Consider the following 17,605-nt stretch of genomic DNA (forward strand, 5'->3'; position numbering starts at 1 on the left):
GTTCAGTTTTGTCCCTCCCCCATTCTGTCCCCACAGATGAGAACACACAGACAGAACAGGGGGAAAAACCAAATGCACATTTATTAAGCTCAAGACATAGACACCGAGGGCGCGGGCGAACGGATCTTTGGAGAGGAGACAAGGAAGTGCCGAGGGGCCGTACACCGGGACTCGGGGGGGCTGGGGTTGGACTCCCGGGCTCCAGAAACTGGAGACCTAAGTCCCTGGATCTGGGATGCAGATGAGCTCTTTGGGGGTCGTCATTGCCAAGGCCTGGGGAGGGGCAGCAGGGTGCAGCGGCTCCAGCCTCGGGGTGGGTGGTGCGGCTCATTCCGGGGAGCGCTACCAGCGGCGCTAGGCTGGGGTCCCCACCGCTCCCACCGGTCCTCAGGCTCCCACACTCAGGCAGGGACAGCAGTGGAGGTGCTGGAGGCTGGTTTTACACGCCGCCACCTCCAGGGGCTGCAGAGAAACACACACAGAGACACAGAGAGAGCGCGAGAGAACCAGCGAGCCTGGGTCAGCGACTAGAGCGATGGAGGCAGCCCCCTCCCCAGAACCAGTGAGTCCTCCATTTCCACCAGGGAATCCTAACCCCAAGGACTGGCACCCTTGAGTTAGCACTGGGGAGTGGTCTTGCCTCCTCACTCCCTAATGTGTGGTTCATATAGGGACACCTGTGTGTCTTTGTCCTGTCCCATAAGACACTGTCAGAGAAGGGAACCTACCCGTAAAGAGGCTGAGACCCCGGGCACAGCTGGGCTTTTCTGGGGCTTCCCCCTGCCAGAAAGGGTCTCCATCTCCCTCCTAGGACCCCAATCTCCTCTTACACCCCCATTTCCCACGCCCAGAATTCTGAGCATTGGGACACAAGAACTCCTTTGCTTCTCACCCACTTGAGACCGTCTCAACTGGAGTGGGTCAGAATCCTGCACATATTCTCAGACTGTGGCCCAGTGTCAGGCCCCCTTCCCAATCATCCACAAAGTGTCCCCTTAATGTTTTTATGGCTCATTAAAAGAACATGAAACAGAACACATGACATTTACTACCAAATCTCCCCAAATATTGTGTACTCCCAAAGTCCATTTTTTTAGTTACAAGAACTTTATAAGAGGCAGAGATTCCCATCTGATTTCTTTTTTAAAAAGTCCCTGCAGAGGATGCAGTTCCACTGAAAAACAGGTCGAGATATTTTTACATAATTAAAATTAACACCCCCAAGGAGTCACCAACTTTCATCCACACGCTTATCCGCTTATCCTCCTCCTACAGTCTACATCTCACTTCATCTTTCTTCACACTTTCCACCCACCTGCACCCCCTCTCCCTCCTACACCCTCACTCCCCTCTACCCACTCCTACATTCCATCTTCCCCCCCTCCATCCTCATCCTCACCCTCTCCTGTACCCACCACACACTCTTCTCTTCCCTTTCTCTTTTGTTCCTTTCTTTCTTTTCTTTTCGTCCAAGATTTTATTTCTTGATTTTTTTAGAGAGAGCTGAGAGAGGGAGAGAAAGGGGGACAGGGGAGCAGCGGGAAGCATCAACTCATAGTAGTTGCTTCTTGTATGTGCCTTGATCAGGCAAGCCTGGGTTTCAAATTTGCAACCTCAACATTCCAAGTCAAGGCTTTATCCACTGCAGCACCAAAGGTCAGGCTTTATCCCTTTCTTATACTTGCTATCATTTCATTCTCATATCCTTACATTAATTTTTTTTTTTTTTTTTACAGAGACAGAGAGAGGGATAGATAGGGACAGACAGACAGGAACGGAGAGAAATGAGAAGCATCAATCATTAGTTATTCGTTGTGACACCTTAGTTGTTCATTGATTGCTTTCTCATACGTGCCTTGACCGTGGGGCTACAGCAGACCGAGTAACCCCTTGCTCGAGCCAGTCACCTTGGGTCCAAGCTGGTGAGCTTTGCTCAAACCAGATGAGCCCACGCTCAAGCTGGCGACCTCGGGGTCTTGAACCTGGGTCCTCCGCATCCCAGTCCGACACTCTATTCACTGCGCCACCAGCTGGTCAGGCTCCTTACATTAATTTTTAAAAACCTGCATTCTATACATCTCTCCATTTGTTATTTTGATAATATTGTTCAGAAGCTCTTCTTCCTTCTTTCACCTGTTACTCCCTCCCTTCCTTCCCTCCTTTCTTTTTCTCCGTCATTTCACCCTAGAACTTCCAAATTGAACAATTACGTCTGGAAAATATTCTATCTTCCTGCTTCTCTAGGGCTGAACTATGTCTTCATTCTGACTGCAGTCCTTTTCCCATGTGGGTCCCTCTCTTCCCAGGCTTAGGATTTCCTCCTCCGGGGGAATTAGTTCATCCTTGACTTTATAGGCTTGTATACTTGTTTCTGGGAGGCTTTGTGGTGGTTTAACATTTTTGATCTTTGGGATATCAGTTCCTACCGAACTTCCCTTGTCCATCCATTGCGTTGGTGGCCTCTTTAGGACCAGTGCAACTCCCCTTCTAATGACTCCCCTATCTGCTCCCAACTGTCCTCCGAGAGCCACACACTTCTCACCCTTACCTGAGGAAGGAAGCTCTGACTTACAGGACTTGCATGTTGGGCTGTGGAAGCGAAGATGAGAAAGAAAAACAGAAAGAGGCTCAGTAGCTGCAGGCTTTGTGTGAAACAAAAGGCAGGCCTGGGCCCTGGGTTACTGCTCCCACCCCTCTCCCTTCTCTCCCTACTGCTGCCAGACCTCTCAGACCTGGAGTCCGCCTTCCTGCACTTCACCTTCTTGCCTGTTAGGAGAGAGAGAGACATAACAAGAGGACAGGACCTAAGGATCTGGTCAGAAGCCAGAAGGGGACTGCAAGTGCCGGGGGCCTGGTCCTGAGGCGGCCCTCTTCGAGGGCTCCTGGAGCCCAGGAAAGGGTCATACTTACTGATGATAATGAGGATGCCCAGCAGGAACAAAATGGTAGCCAGAGTCATGCCCACAGTCTGCACAGTGTCATAGTCTGGGGAAGATAAAGGGGGACATCAAGGTGGGGGGGGCACCTTAGTCACGCCCCCAGCCTGGCTTCAGATGGCCCAGCCAGGAGCCCAACATTCAGGGATGCTGCAGGCTATGCTGGAGGTTCCTCCAGTGGGTTACTATGAGGACCAGGATGGAAAACATAGCTCCCCTGTCCTCTCTCTCCTTTCTGCCCTCCTCTGAAGTCGGTGGCTATATATACATGACCTCCTTCGACTGCCTCCTCCCTGGTCCTGTCCACAGTTCTCGCCCATCTGGACTTCAATAGCAAGCGTCCTTCTCTATGGCACCCCCCACCCCCCAGCTGCAGGGATGCTCAGAGCTGCCTCTCCTCATTTTTATTGTGCTCCAAGTAAAAACCAAAGTCTGCATTACAGGCCACAAGACCCTGTGTGATCTAGTCCCTGTTTTCCACTCCACTTTCCCTGGGCACACTAGTCTCCCTGGAGCATATCAACCATGGTCCTACCTCAGGGCCTTTGCACTTTCTGTTCCTTCTGCCTGAAAGCTCTTTCCTCAAATATCCTGCCATTACTAACTTCTGGGCTTTATTAAATGTCAGTGAAACCTTCTCTGGCTGCCCTATTTAGAATTTCCCATCCTCTCCTCAACACTTTTTAATCTCATTCTTTCCTTTATCTTCCTACATAAGAATTATTCTTGTCTAATTATACCACAGTGAATTTTTTTTTGGAAATTTTAATTTATAGAGCATCCACTCTCTACCAGCAGTGGTCCAGGCCTCTGCCCTCAGGCAGTTGACTTTCATATTGTGATCAAGCACTAAACAAATAAAACAAACAAATTAAAACTTGAGTCATATGACCCTTTATAGAGGAGGTGTGGCTCCTCTTGCAGGGGGATTCAGGGAGGGTCTTTCCTAGCAGAATAGTTTACATTTGATATGAGACCTGAAGAAGGAAAAGGATCCTTAGCAGCTGTGTGAAGAGTGAGAGGAGGAATATTTTTGTCAGAGGAAGAGCGAGTGCAAAGGCTCTGAGGTGGGAAAGCACTTGGCATATTAAAGGAACAGTACGAGTAAGCAAAGGCAGAGGGCATGGGTTGTTTAGAGAGGGAACCGGGCCAGGTCTGATAGACCTGGAAGTAACTTCTTTGAGCTTCCATGTTGTGGGAATAATTTAATGGCATTATCCAAGTAAATCTTTCCCAGGATCCTCATAAGTGGAAACTGTTTCTTCCCCTTGTTTACAGAAGGGCCCAGAAAGGCAAATCTGCTTTCTCAAAACCATACAGCTAGTGAGTGGATAAGCCAGGATTCAAATCCGGGCAATTGGCCTCAGGAGTTTTTGCTACTCTGATGAGCCCAATGCAGCAGCCCAGAGTACTGGTGAAGCCTAAGGGGGGCCCTGAGAAAGTACCCCCAATCTGATTCTGCCCTCCATGAGCCCAGCTGGTGTGAACTATATCCACACAGTCACATGGCTAGTGGTCCAGCACACACCAGCCACAGCTGAAGCCATGTCAGCAGTGACCTGTGGCGACCTGCAGCCACCCCTCCATCCAGCCCAAGAGTGCCCTCATCACAGAATCTGCCACTCACCATAGTAAAATGGGTCAGGTTCCTGAGGAACTGTGGGAAGGAAAGCAGAGAAAGAAAGAGAGGGAAAAAATATTTCAACACTGGGCATCATAATATTTTTGAGGATCCAGATGGGGCCACTGGCCCAGTGGTTTCTGTGTAGAAATCAGACGGAGACCCCTTGCTCTAGATGACATGGCTTCATGGCACAACACAAACCTCGAAGAGAGAAGCTAAGAGGGATTCCAGCCCCCACTGAACCCATTGGTTGGTACCTTCCCTTGTACAGTGCACAACCTACCCAACCATACAGGGCAGTCTTGGTCCTAGTCCCCTGTGGAAGTCTTGTTTCGAGTTATGGACTCATTTCCTGAAAACACATACATAATCCCATTGGCATCTAGTGCTGGGGGTGAAGAGTCTCCAGTCCCATTTGTGGTCTGCTTAGTGTCAGCTTCCCCAAAATACTCCCCAAAGCCTCTCAGTCATCTGAGAGCTCCAAGAGGCAAACACTGCGGCTACTGACCTCATCCACTCACTTCTGCCACCAAATCCAGCACAGGGGAGCCATCCTATAATATACCTTATATTATGCTATACATATCATGTATTTTATTTACTTTTTTTTTTTTGGTATTTTTCTGAAGTTGGAAACAGGGAGGCAGTCAGACAGACTCCCGCGCCCAACCGGGATCCACCTGGCATGCCCACCAGAGGGCGATGCTCTGCCCATCTGGGGCGTCGCTCTGTTGCAACCAGAGCCATTCTAGCGCCTGAGGCAGAGGCCACAGAGCTATCCTCAGCACCCGGGCCAACTTTGCTCCAATGGAGCCTTGGCTGTGGAAGGGGAAGAGAGAGACAGAGAGGAAGGAGAGGGGGAGAGGTGGAGAAGCAGTTGGGCACTTCTCCTGTGTGCCCTGGCCGGGAATCGAACCCAGGACTCCTGCACGCCAGGCCGACGCTCTACCACTGAGCCAACCGGCCAGGGCCTATTTACTTTTTAATTTAAAAAATATTTTATTTATTGATTTTACAGAGAGAGGAGGGTGGGGGAACAAGAGTATCAACTCATAGTTGTTCATTGCTTGCTTGTTACTTGTGGTACATGCCTTGACTGGGCAAACCTAAGGTTTTGAACTGGCGACCTCAGCGCTACAGGTCAATGTTCTATCCACTGTGCCACCACAGGCCAAGCTATATAATGTGTTTTATATTACTTATTTCTGAGGCACCACCGATTTTAAGATTCAAAATTGACTTTGTAATAGCTTTCCCGGTGTGTGTTATGCATGAACGTGTATGTAACTGTACCACATGAAACATCCCATCTATTAGAAGACTCAACCTGATTTCATAAATGTTAATGTGTGGATAGAATATGTGTGTCTCTGTGGATTTACTTTTCCTCATCTCCAACCTTCCTGTCCCAAATTATATTCTCCTTCAGGAGAGCTCAGAAACTCCTTCCTATTCAAGAACCAATCCTGATGTTTCCTGAATTCTTCCAACAGCTCTCAGTACAAGTCTGGCTTCTCTGGAGCAGAATTCTAGGGCACCACCAGGGGAGGAGTACCAGCGATGCTAGGTGTTGTCATTAGTGCTCTTCCCCTTCCAGGCTCTGGGAGTGATGGCTGCCTTGAGGTGGGGGAAAGACGTGCATATGATTAATTCTGGCCAGTGAACTATGAATAGAAATGTCATCATCATTTCCAGGCTGGAATATTTCAGAGCCCACACAAGAGCTCCCTTTTGACTTTGGCCTGGTGACATGAATGTCCAAGTTTTCTTTGGTGAATAGAGACCCCTAGCTGGTCTGTAATGAAGGTATGGTATAAATGAGAAATAAACCTTGGTTGTCAGAAGCCACTGAGGTTTTTGATACTATTTATTAACCCAGGATGTTCTAGCCTAAACCAGTCGATACATGTGGTATGTGGTATGTAGGCAAGACCATGAATAGCACTGATTAGCACAAAGTGTAAGTTCAGCCTTGTCTGTTCTGCCCAGTCTTCAAAGAGGAAGTTTTAGGGAGGTGCTGATGTGTCTTTAACACCTTCCAACCCCTTTTTACTCTCCCCGTTTGCCCAAGAGAACACAGGCCTTGGGCTCAGAGGGTTCAGCAGGCAACAATATCTAGGTAGAATTTTGTGACATTATTTGCTTTTCTCCTTTATTTATTATCTAAACAGCACTTGATAACACTGACTCCATTCCAGGCTCCCTTCTAAACACTTTACAGACATTAACACACCTAATTTTCACAGCAGCTCTTTGATATGGGTGCTGTCTTCATCCTCAGTCCACAGAAGAGGGACACTAAGGGTCAGAAAAGTGAAGTCGCTTATTTAAGATCATTTTTATACTCGCCTTTAATTAAAATAAACAATAATTATAATCCTGATTTTCTGTTCACGATGGTGATATAACATAAAGCTAATTAAGTTTTCAAAAAGTTAATCTTTCGAAGAAAAAAATGTGAAAGAGCAGTGTAGGGAACATGAGGATAGGGCAAAATCATGAAAGCGGTCCTCAAAAGCACCGAGATGCAGAAACATTATTTTAGAATCATCTGTGCTCTATCTTTGCTTTCGCACCAGATGGGGAGTGCATTTGTTTGACTCATCTCTGCTGTTAAATCCTGGAATTTATAAAAGTTTCTTGAAGAAACGTTTAAGGAAAGAAGGGAAGAAAGAAAAGGAAAAAGGGAGGGAAGAGGGGTGGGGGGAAGAAGAGAGAAGGGAGGGAGGGAGGGAGGGAGGGAGGGAGGGAGGGAGGGAGGGAGGGAGGAAGAGAAAGAAAGAAAGAAAGAAAGAAAGAAAGAAAGAAAGAAAGAAAGAAAGAAAGAAAGAAAGAGGGAAAGAAAGAAGAGAGAAGGCAAGCAAGCTCCTCTGGGCTGCGGGCTGCGGGAGACTGCACCAGAGATGGAGCAGTTGGATTATCCCACTTTTGTCTCTTCTGTTTCCGCACACCCTCCCTACCCAAACCACCTGGAGCCCACTGGGTGAGTGCCTGTCCCAAAATACTCTTTGGTTCTTCCCTGGCTGTTCTGTGCTCCATGCAGAAGTTCTTCTGGTTTCTGCTGCCCCAGCAATCTGGGTCCTCGGTTGAGGCTGGGCTAAGGGTGGAGCCAGGAGGCAGGAGAAGATATGTGCACCACTGGTGGCCAGTTGCCAGAGACATCAGGAAGGAGGCGGTTGCTATGGTAACTGGGGCATCTTGAGAGTGAAGAGAGGTGATGTATTTGGGCACCCCAGGCTGAGTAGGGTCCTGTGGAAGGTTTAGGGGTTGGGTTTCTAACTCCAGGGCCAATTTTGATTTCTTCTGCTCCCTTTGTACCTCCCTCTGTTGACCCTGCAGGGCTGGCTTCTGGCCAAGCTGAGGTTCCTTCTCAAGGATAGGGACCCAGGCCCTGCAACTCTCCTTCCCACACTATGACAGGTTGGGGAGAGACTTCACCCACCCTGCCCCAACAATCCATTATTTAGTTTCCTTAAGCAGTTTGCAAGGGACAACGTGCTTTCCCTCCCCCTGGGATTTCCCAAGACCTGTGGTTCCTCTCCTGTTTAGGGAAAACGCTGGTGCGGGGGGGGGGGGGGGGGGGGGGCTGCGGGGCGTCTGTCCTCCCACCTCCGCCCGCCCCCTGCCATCGATCCTGCTAACCATCTCCACGAAAAGAAGCCCTGGGCTCCCGCCAGGCCTGGGCTTAGCCCTGCCCCCTCTCCCTAGGGTGGCTTCCAGCCTCTGCAGCCCCCACCCCCACCCCCGCCCTGCCTCAGATTCTGCAGATACAGCTCGGTGCAGCAGCCCCTGCCTTGCCGGGAAAGGGGGCAGGGAAGGAAAGCTCGGGCCGGAGTGGGGTTTCCTTCACCACCGGGCGCTCCTAAGCACCGCCGCTAGCCTATCCCCTGGCCCTGCTCGCAGTGCTGGAAACCCTTCCCCTGCACCCCCACCCTTAATTAAACCATTCTTTCTCTTGCTCCTCTGAAGAAGCAGGTTCCGGAAAGGAGGCTCTAGAGAGAGCGTGTTTAAGTGGGTGCATGTAACTGGGTTAATGAGTGTGAAATGTACATCGCTGTGGCTGGATGGCGATGGGGAGAAGCATCTGTGTGCACCCAGGTGCACCTCCCCGACCAGACGGCACCCCTACATGAGGGCTGGAAAGGAGGGTCCTGCCACCCATTCCTGCCCCCGGGGGCCCACTGCAGTGGCTCGGCCCCACCCTGTGCTGCCCCTCCTCCTCGCTACTCCTCTCTGGCGCTTTGGGTCTCTCCCTTCCCTCCTCTGTCTTTCTCCATGTCTCCCTCTCCACAGTTGCCTCAGTCCCTCTGCCTCTCTCTGTCTCTTCTCTTTCTCTGAATCTTTTGTCTGTTGCGCCGGGTCTCTGAATCTGACTCTGGGTCTCCTGTCTCTCTCGGTTTCTGGCTCTTTCAGTCGGTCTCCTTTCTGTCTCCCTCTCTTTCTGTCTCTCTCCATCTCTCTCTCTCACTCCCTCCATCTCCCCGTCTTTCCCTTTTTCTCCCCTTTCCCGCTGAGTCTGCCTGTCAGGGGTTTCAGGAGAACTCACCATAGCAGCCAGCGGTGGAAAAGAGAGGGACATGGATCCCTCCCCTGACCCACCACAGGGACCCTGGAACGGGCGAGAACATCTGTGGCTGCAGATCCACCGGCTCCCACCCTGGAAACCCGTCTCTTCGTGTCCACTGCCTTCGCTGTCCTGTGCAGGACCGACCCGCCACCCAGTTGCCATAGCTACCGGCCCCAGCATCCTTTCCCTCGGGACTGCCGCTCTCCAACCGCTCTCCAACAGGACCGACAGCACCGGAGCGAGCGGGTGTCCAAAAGGCCCCGAGGGACGCCCAGGGGTGCACTGCAGGGGCCTCCGCCCATGGCAGGAGCGGACATCCCTCTCCCGACTCCATTCCCTTCCCAGCACGGGTATCTCCCCAGATCCACTCTCCGAAGCGCTAAGACCCCGGAGCCCCCCTGCGCCTTCTCCCCAGGCGACGCTCACCCTTCGTGGGGGCCTGGGTTGGGGTCGCCATGCCGGGCTGGAGCAGGGGGCAGCTCGATGCCGAGGCGGTGAAGGCGCGGCTGCAGCAGCTGGAAGCCGGGCGGACTGGTGACAGGGGGAGATGGGGGAGCCCTGGTGTTGGGGGGGGACCGCAGCCAATGGGGCCCCGGAGAACCCGCCCCCGTTCGGGCCACCCCGCCCACTGCCGCCGTCCCCGCCCCTTCCTCTGGGGCGGGGGCGCCCCCTGCCGGGTCCGAGGGGGTGCCCGCCCGGGCTTTCGCGCAGAGGGACTGACATCTACAAAACGTTGTTATGAGAGAAAAGCACGTTTTATTGGAAGTCTGGGCGGCAGAGAGGAGTTGGTGGGGTCTGGGCTAGGGTAGAGGGCCGTCCAGGTGCGCAGTTGGCGGGTGGGAGGCCTCAGGTGCCAGGGGATTCCTGGAGAAGCGAAGAGGTGAGAGACAGGAGCGCTCCCAGCCCTCCTGCCCCGGCCCCTCGGCCCCTCCTCCTCCCCCGTCCCTTCCCCAGTCCAGTCAGAGCTGCAGGACCTGGCTGGGTTCCACTGAGCCAGGTGTCTCTACCGCCTCCGGCTGGACAGACCTGAGGGGGAAACAGAGAGTTCGGGTGTCAGGAGGGATACCGGTTCCTGTAGGAGAGGGAGTAGCAGGGATATTCTCCACCTTCTGGTTTGAGATCAAGCCCCACCTTCCACATGCCCAGAGCGGGACAGTAAAGGGGTTCTTGGTACCAACCCTCACCCCAAACCCCCGAAGTCTCCCCAAACTCACGGCGGATAGAGCTGCGGAAAGTTCCCTCCTCTTCATCAGGTTCCCCAGTCCTGGGAGCAGAGAAGCATGATAATTGGGAATGGGAAAGGAGAGAGGCAGCCACTCCCAGAAATCCCCCTAATGCAACTCTCATTTCATAGACTTGCGTGCTCCAGGGCCGAGATGGGCAAGGAGCGGGCTCGGGTTCCGCCAGAAAATTAGGGGCACCCAGGAGCCCTTTAAGTGCATGGCGAGAGGCGCTTCAGGCTGGTACCTATAACTTCTGGAGGGCCAGGGAAGGGACTGGGTGAGGGACAGATGACCACAGGGACTTGAAGGGCAGACTGCCTCGAGATGGCCTCATCTTCTAGTTGAGTGGTCGTGGGCAAGTGATTTTACCTCTCTGTGCCTCAGTTTCTTCATTTGTAAAATGAGGGTAATAACAGCATCTACCTCAGAGACGTAGTGTGAAGGGTAAATAGGAGAATACACAATGCAGTGGTGGTATCTGGCACGTGGGACACGCCCAACAAATATTAGCTATGATTTATAATAACATCTATAATTGTTTTAACACGGAGAAGGTAGTTATAGATTGCCTGGGCTTTAAATTTGTATTTAAAGATGAATCAAAGAGCTAGCAACAAGACCCTGAGCTAAACTGGGCCACCGAATGGTGATCTCATTTCGCCGCGGTTATTTATGATTTTATAGCTGTGGAGCTGTTGGAACCTACGGCCACCGCGCCCACCGGCCTGGGAGCGCAGCCTAATAGAGGGCAGTTAATTCATTGCTTGGTCCCAGGACCTGGCTTGGGGCTTGGCACATAGTAGGTGCTTAATGCAAAGTTGCTGAAGGGTCTCTGGCTGCAGGCTGGGTGGACTTCCCGTCTCACCTTCACAGCAAGCCCCTGTAGAGCGGGAGTAGGTGAATGAGTGCTGGGTTTCTTACCTCTGCTGCTGGTTGAATTTGCACCGGCACTTTCTGCCTGTGGGTAGATAGTCGAGGAAAGATAGGGCTGAGAGTCTATTCTGGGTGGGCACCGAGAGGCGCTCTTGCTCCAGCTGGTGCTCGCGGGGGCGGAGCCTCACGGACAGGGGCGGGGCGGGTAGAGGGCGGGGAATAATAGGGTGGGGCCTGGGCGGGGCAGGAATAGGATGGGGGAATAGGGCGGGGCTGGAGGCGGGGCGGGGGCGGGGGCGGGGCGGGGCTGAGGGTGGAAACGGGCAGAAGGTAATGGTGTGGGGGTACTTACTGAGGATGATGAGAATTCCCAGAGTGAAGAGGATCCCGGCGACGGTGAGGCCAGCGATCCGGAGGGATTGATAGTCTGTGGGAAGCAGGAAGGAAGGTGAGGGCCGGGAGGAGAGGAGAAAGGATAGGAGAAAGGCAGAATGGGTAGGAGGAAGCAAGGAGAAAGGATGGGGAGGAGAAGAGAAAGATCAATCAGGAAGGAACAGATATGAAAGGAGGTGGATCAGGGAAATGATGGTGAAGGAAAGGAAAGAGGTAAGCAGTGCAGGGAGAACAGAGGAAACAAGGGAGTAAGGAAGGATGATGGAGGGGGTAAGGGGGAACAGCGAAGGGAGAAAAAGCAGGAAGCAACAGAGGATGGACAATAAGATACTGAGAGGTAAAAGGAGAAAGCAAGAATTAGAGAGACAGAGAGGGGTCAAATAGAGAGGTAGACACACAGAGAAAGAGACAGAGAAGCAGACAAAAAGAGAGGCCCTGGCCAGTTGGCTCAGCGGTAGAGCGTCGGCCTGGCGTGCGGGGGACCCGGGTTCGATTCCCGGCCAGGGCACATGGGAGAAGTGCCCATTTGCTTCTCCACCCCCCCTCCTTCCTCTCTGTCTCTCTCTTCCCCTCCCGCAGCCAAGGCTCCATTGGAGCAAAGATGGCTCGGGCGCTGGGGATGGCTCCTTGGCCGCTGCCCCAGGCGCTAGAGTGGCTCTGGTCTCGGCAGAGCGACACCCCGGAGGGGCAGAGCATTGCCCCCTGGAAGGCAGAGCTTCGCCCCTGGTGGGCGTGCCGGGTGGATCCCGGTTGGGCGCATGCGGGAGTCTGTCTGACTGTCTCTCCCCATTTCCAGCTTCAGAAAAATACAAAAAAAAAAAGAAAAGAAAAGAAAGAGAGAGAGAGAGAGAATATGAGGACAAGACAGGCAAATCCAGCCCTGCTCCCCCCAAAGATGCCCTTTCTGTCCTCACCATAGGTGAATGGGTCGTGTTCCTGTGGAGCTTCTGGAAAGAGAAAGAGAAATCAGAGGTTAGATGCTTCTATGGGCTCCTGGACTTGGGCATAAAGAGACCCTTTTGGGAGCTTTATCTTCCTAGGCTGGAAGTTGTGGAACAGTCAGACCCTCAGCAGGCTACCCTCCGTCTCTGAGTCTTAGCTACCCCTTCTGCACTGTTCTGTGTGGGATAAAGGGCACCTAACTCCCAGATCTCCTTCTCATTACAGGTTGTCTGTGATTCCATCATTCTGGGGAAGCCAGCCACCATCCCACACTCTGCCTGACCTGGGCACCCTTTCTCCTCCCCCAAATACTAGCCTGTTATTGGACCCCAAGTGAGACCCTCAATTTCCCAATGCCCTTTAAGATGGAGACTCCAACTTGGTTCTCTTACAGAGTTTCCCTGACTCCTGCCACCCTTGGGTCTGAGGTGGGTAGTGGACTGCTTCCCCAGACTCACCTGCATTAGCCATGGCAAGGACACTCACACAAAGAACCAAGATGTGGTCAAGAGATGCCATTGTCCTAGGGGACATCAAAGGTTAGAAAATGTATATCTTTGTCACCCTACCTTTGGGGCCTGAACTCAAGGGGTTAAGTTAGAGACAGTTGAGGAACTTAATTCTAAAAGCTTCTGTCGTCCACCCTGAGTAAAACAGGCACCCCCACTTCATGGGACACAGTGTCACCAAATCAGCCCACACAACGGAGGTCCCATGGCAGCAAGGACAGGGATGAGACACACATAGCCCACAAGGATCTCCTGCAGGCCTGGGCCTCTCCACAGCAGGCCGCAGACTCCCCACACTACATTAGTGAAGAGCAGGAAGCCTCACCCCACCCAGATGGACAGATACACTGCAAGGGATGAGACAGGCAGGATACGCCCAAGGGACCACCTGCCCGCACAGCACAGCCTCGCTGTGTCCAAAATATCCCAGCTCTGCTGCCCTGGCCACTGACAGCCGCTCTCTGCCTGACCCTGGGTATAAATATCTCCCACTTCACTCTGGAGGAATTTGCCTCACACAGGCCACCATGGCAACAGCTTTCTTTCCCTTCCTCAGGGTCACGCACAACCCTGCTGGGGAAAAGGCCACCCCTTTTTCTCTTCTGGAAACAATGAGAAAAGGGAAAAATAACCCCTCCGCCCACCTCTGGGTGACATCTTTCATAACCAAACAACACCAGGCAAGTGACATGAGATAAAAGACAGATGTCAGGGGTAGGGACACACATATGCACATGTATACATGCACATGTACACACACACACACACACACACACACACACACGGGCTGAAATGGAGACAAGCGCTTGTTCCCCACACTTCTGGTTAGAACAGGACATGGGGTGGAGACAGTCAGGCACGCATTACTCCTCATCTAGGCCTCCAGTGCCTCTGATCAGTGACACAACCCAGGCTACACATGTGAATGTCCACAGCCCACACCCAGCCAGGGGGCAGCAGCAGGGAAGGGAGAAGTTGTACCCACACTCCCACCCCTGGGGGAACCCCAATGTCCCAACCATACTCCCTTCCTCTTGGGTTCAGTCTGCCTGGGAAGCCAGGGGCTGGCCACTCCTGCTCCCAAAATAGGCTGCCCAGCCAGGCGAAGGGTGAGGCCTGGAGGGGAGGGGTGGGGTAGGGGACGCTCACCCCAATCAGGCTGTCCCCTGCTGGAAGGAGTCCCCCAAGTCCGGCTGTGACCGGGCAAGCACTTTGGACCCCCTGGCCCAGAGCTAGATGCACCGCCCCCAGCGGTCTCCCCTCCCAGCCACACCCCAGCCATGCCCTCCCCAACCAGCAGCTGTAACTGGAGCTGGTGCTGGAGGGGGGCCAGGGGGCGGCCCCCAGCCCAGACCGCCCTGGCCCGCTAGGTTAACTCTCTCTGCTCAGATGTAAGAACAGTCACACTGGGGAAAGCTGGGGAAAGGAGGTGCGACGCTGGCAGAGAAGACTGGACTGCACGTGCACACGCACACACACCCGCACCCGCACACGCACATGCCTCAGGCCCACCTCAGATTGCTTCTGAGCTGGGGTGGGAGGTGTCAACAATTTTCTATGATGCTGCTCCCTGGGAATTGGGCTCAGGTGCGGCCTGAAGTCACTTAGCCTGAGTGTTGAGGAGCCCACTAACCCCTGACCCCAAAGTTCTCAGAGCCTATTTGGCTGTTTGGGGGACATTTCAGTGTGTGTTGTCCACTGCTGACTGTGAAGTCCCCCAGGAATGCATACACACACACACACACACACACACACAGGCAAAAAGCACACAAATACATGCATGTATGTACATACAAACACAGAGGCAAACACACACAGAGTAACACACTCAGAGAGACACACACACACAGCCACCACCTCTTACACCACTCACAAAACACTAAGACAAACATTTGTGCATTCAAACAATACACACACATATTTATTCATATGGCTACCTATACAATCAAAGACACAGCCACCCAACTACCCCTTCTTACAAATGGTCACAAAGATACACACTGTTTTGAAGACATCCTTACAAACAGTGGTACAGAAACACCAATGCACACATGTCATACATAAATACACTCCTATACAATCCTAGAGATGTGAAGGCCCACAAACTTGTGTACACATATATATAGACACACACATTTACACGGATACACAGAGAAGCAGAAACACTGTCAAGGACACAACCAGACCACCAGCCATGCTTACACATAACCACAAAGACAGACACACACACTTGTGAGCACAACTTCATGCACAGGCAAACAAGCACACAGCTGGCCACACAAGCACAGACATATAGGCCTACACACTTTTGTTCTCTCGGTGACACCATCAAACATGAGTCGATGTGTTTAACCCTAAACTTCCCCTCTCTGAGCTCATGCGGCCTCTAGGATCCCCCACAGAACAACATACCTGGTATCCTCATGGGCAGGCCAAATTCACAAGGTACTGGTGTCAGAAAAATCTGGGGTCAGGTCCGGCCTCTACCACTCCTGGTTGTGTGAACTCAGGCTGCCGATGTGACTTCTCTGTGCTTGTTTTCCATCCTATAAAATGGAGAAGTCACTGGGGTCATACGTGTAACTTCGGGCCAGGCTCACAGGGCTCTGACTGGACACTGTCTTATTATTAACTCCATTTTAGAGATAAGCAAGCCTAGGCTGAGCAACGTGGAGCCAATTTTCCCCGGGTCCCCCTGGTGGTTAAGAGCAGAAACTGCCCCCTTTCAGTCAAAGAGGTCAGAAGCAGGCCCAGAGCCAGACTGGGCAGGACACAGTCAGGGATGTGCATGTTCACACTCAGGCACAGGCGTAGCCCTGGCACACCCATACGTGTGTGCACATGGCCTCAGAGGCCTGGAGGGCTTTGAAAGTCTCCCTCATTCCTGTCTACGTGAGGCCTCAGCCTCTGTTCCTCCTGGGTCTGGACCCCAGGATCACCAGCAGTCCCTAGTTAATGACAACTCTGATATTTATGCAGCACTGGGGAGGAGTGACAGGAAGCAGAGGGGTAAGTGAGGAGGGGGACACCTGGCAGGTCTAGCCAGTTCTCAACTTCCTTCCATCATAGGGCCAACTGCTCCAGAGCAGAGTGAGTGGTTCAGCCACTTTCAAGCTGTGTGATGTTGAGCAAATGACTTAACCTCTTTGTGGCTCAGTTTCTTCTTCTGTAAAATGGAGATAATAGTATTCACCTTACTTGGAGGTTGAAATGATTATCTGAAGTGATCCGTGTAAAACATGTAGAACAAAGCCTGGCACCCAGTAAGTGACTATTATTTTCGTCCTTGTCATCCTTCTCATCGTAAACTGGAGTGAGAACCTCGCTGGGCTGGGCATGCTGTGAGTGTGGATTTAGACCTATCTGTCCCCTCTGTGCCCCGGCACTAATTCTTTATCTTTTCAAAGACCCTGTAAGGAGTTCATCATCCTTCCTTTAGAGATGAAGTAACCAAAACCCAAGAGCCTTGCTCAAATCAGAGAGCTGTTTGGGTGCAGGCATGCACTTGGGTCCAGAGTCTGCCCCAAGCCCCCTGACCACGGTGTGGTGCCCACCCTGCGCTGAACCCCAAACGGGGCACTGCCTCTGGCGTCGTACTGAATGCTCTACACACCGGGAAGTGGGTACCATGATTGCCCCATGGACAGATGGGGAAACTGAGGCTCAGGGATGCTGTATGATTGGCCTAAATCCACACATAACTAGGCCTGGAACTCAGACTTGTGTGGTCCTGCCTGAGTTTTTAGCCCTTTGTTCTGCAATTTTTCTGGGTGTGTGCAAGCAGGAGGGAAGGCTGTGTGATGCACTCAATGGCAGGGGTAAGTGGTTGGATTAAATCTGTCCAGTGCCATAAAATGACTCAATAAACTCCCCATGTCTCAGTCTCCCCAACTGCAAAGTGGGAGTAAGTAATATTACCCACCTCACAAGGTTGTTGTAGGGACTGAGTATGTTCATGTAGACACAGGCACACAGTATTACTGAGTTCTGCTATTTTGGGTTCGATAACAAGTGCCATTTATTTATTTTTTTTATTTAATGGACAGAATCTATCCAAATTGCTAAAAGCTTAGTCCAAATAAAAACAACCACTATTCGTGAGTTTTGATCTCTAAAAAAGAATGCACAATAATGTGGAGAGGCTCCGGAGCTGATGCTTGGGCTCCGGTTCAGGCCCTGCCCTTTCTGGATGATGTAGACCACAAACTACCTCACTTCTCTCCTCAGTAAGATAGCCATACAACAGTATCAACCTCAGAGGGCTGTGGTGAGGTCAGAGGAGCTGATAGATCAGCCTTCAGGACAGGGTCTGGTGCAGAGTCCATGCTGAAGGACGGAGTGGTAGTGTTATCATTTTTTTCTTGGATTGACTCCCTACCCCCAGTGGGTAGTGGGATTGCAAGGGGTTAATTTTGAGCAGGCAAAATTTGGGGCAGGGTAGTGCCCTGCCAAGTGTGGCCACCAGAGGGAGCAACTGGACCTGAGCTGGCCCCTCCGAGCCTAGTGACAGCGCCGGCCGCACCCTCCTGAAGACCAGG

At 52.2% G+C, this 17,605-nt stretch overlaps 2 protein-coding genes across 4 annotated transcripts; both read right to left on the bottom strand.

The window, feature by feature from the left end:
• Window positions 1-56: 56 nt before the first annotated feature.
• FXYD7 (FXYD domain containing ion transport regulator 7) lies at window positions 57-9,666 on the bottom strand. Of its 2 annotated transcripts, none has more exons than XM_066348863.1 (6): window positions 9,554-9,666; window positions 4,564-4,593; window positions 2,911-2,985; window positions 2,733-2,766; window positions 2,549-2,589; window positions 57-462 (listed from the first exon to the last, which is right to left on the bottom strand). In XM_066348863.1, the coding sequence occupies exons 1-6, from the start codon at window positions 9,582-9,584 to the stop codon at window positions 440-442; spliced, it is 234 nt and encodes a 77-aa protein (XP_066204960.1). In that variant the 5' UTR covers window positions 9,585-9,666; the 3' UTR covers window positions 57-439. The 2 variants fall into 2 exon arrangements, with proteins under 2 accessions (XP_066204960.1, XP_066204959.1); XM_066348862.1 differs by having other exon boundaries at window positions 2,724-2,766.
• Window positions 9,667-9,860: 194 nt separating this feature from the next.
• On the bottom strand, window positions 9,861-15,693 carry FXYD1 (FXYD domain containing ion transport regulator 1). Of its 2 annotated transcripts, none has more exons than XM_066350259.1 (7): window positions 15,480-15,693; window positions 13,017-13,081; window positions 12,531-12,563; window positions 11,576-11,650; window positions 11,272-11,308; window positions 10,342-10,391; window positions 9,861-10,153 (listed from the first exon to the last, which is right to left on the bottom strand). In XM_066350259.1, exons 2-7 carry the CDS (start codon window positions 13,075-13,077, stop codon window positions 10,131-10,133), a joined length of 279 nt encoding a protein of 92 aa, XP_066206356.1. In that variant the 5' UTR covers window positions 13,078-13,081; window positions 15,480-15,693; the 3' UTR covers window positions 9,861-10,130. The 2 variants fall into 2 exon arrangements, with proteins under 2 accessions (XP_066206356.1, XP_066206355.1); XM_066350258.1 differs by lacking the exon at window positions 15,480-15,693 and adding an exon at window positions 14,217-14,347.
• Window positions 15,694-17,605: the final 1,912 nt, after the last annotated feature.

This window comes from Saccopteryx leptura, chromosome 9, assembly GCF_036850995.1.
Source record: "Saccopteryx leptura isolate mSacLep1 chromosome 9, mSacLep1_pri_phased_curated, whole genome shotgun sequence".
In the NCBI taxonomy this organism is placed as follows: domain Eukaryota; kingdom Metazoa; phylum Chordata; class Mammalia; order Chiroptera; family Emballonuridae; genus Saccopteryx; species Saccopteryx leptura.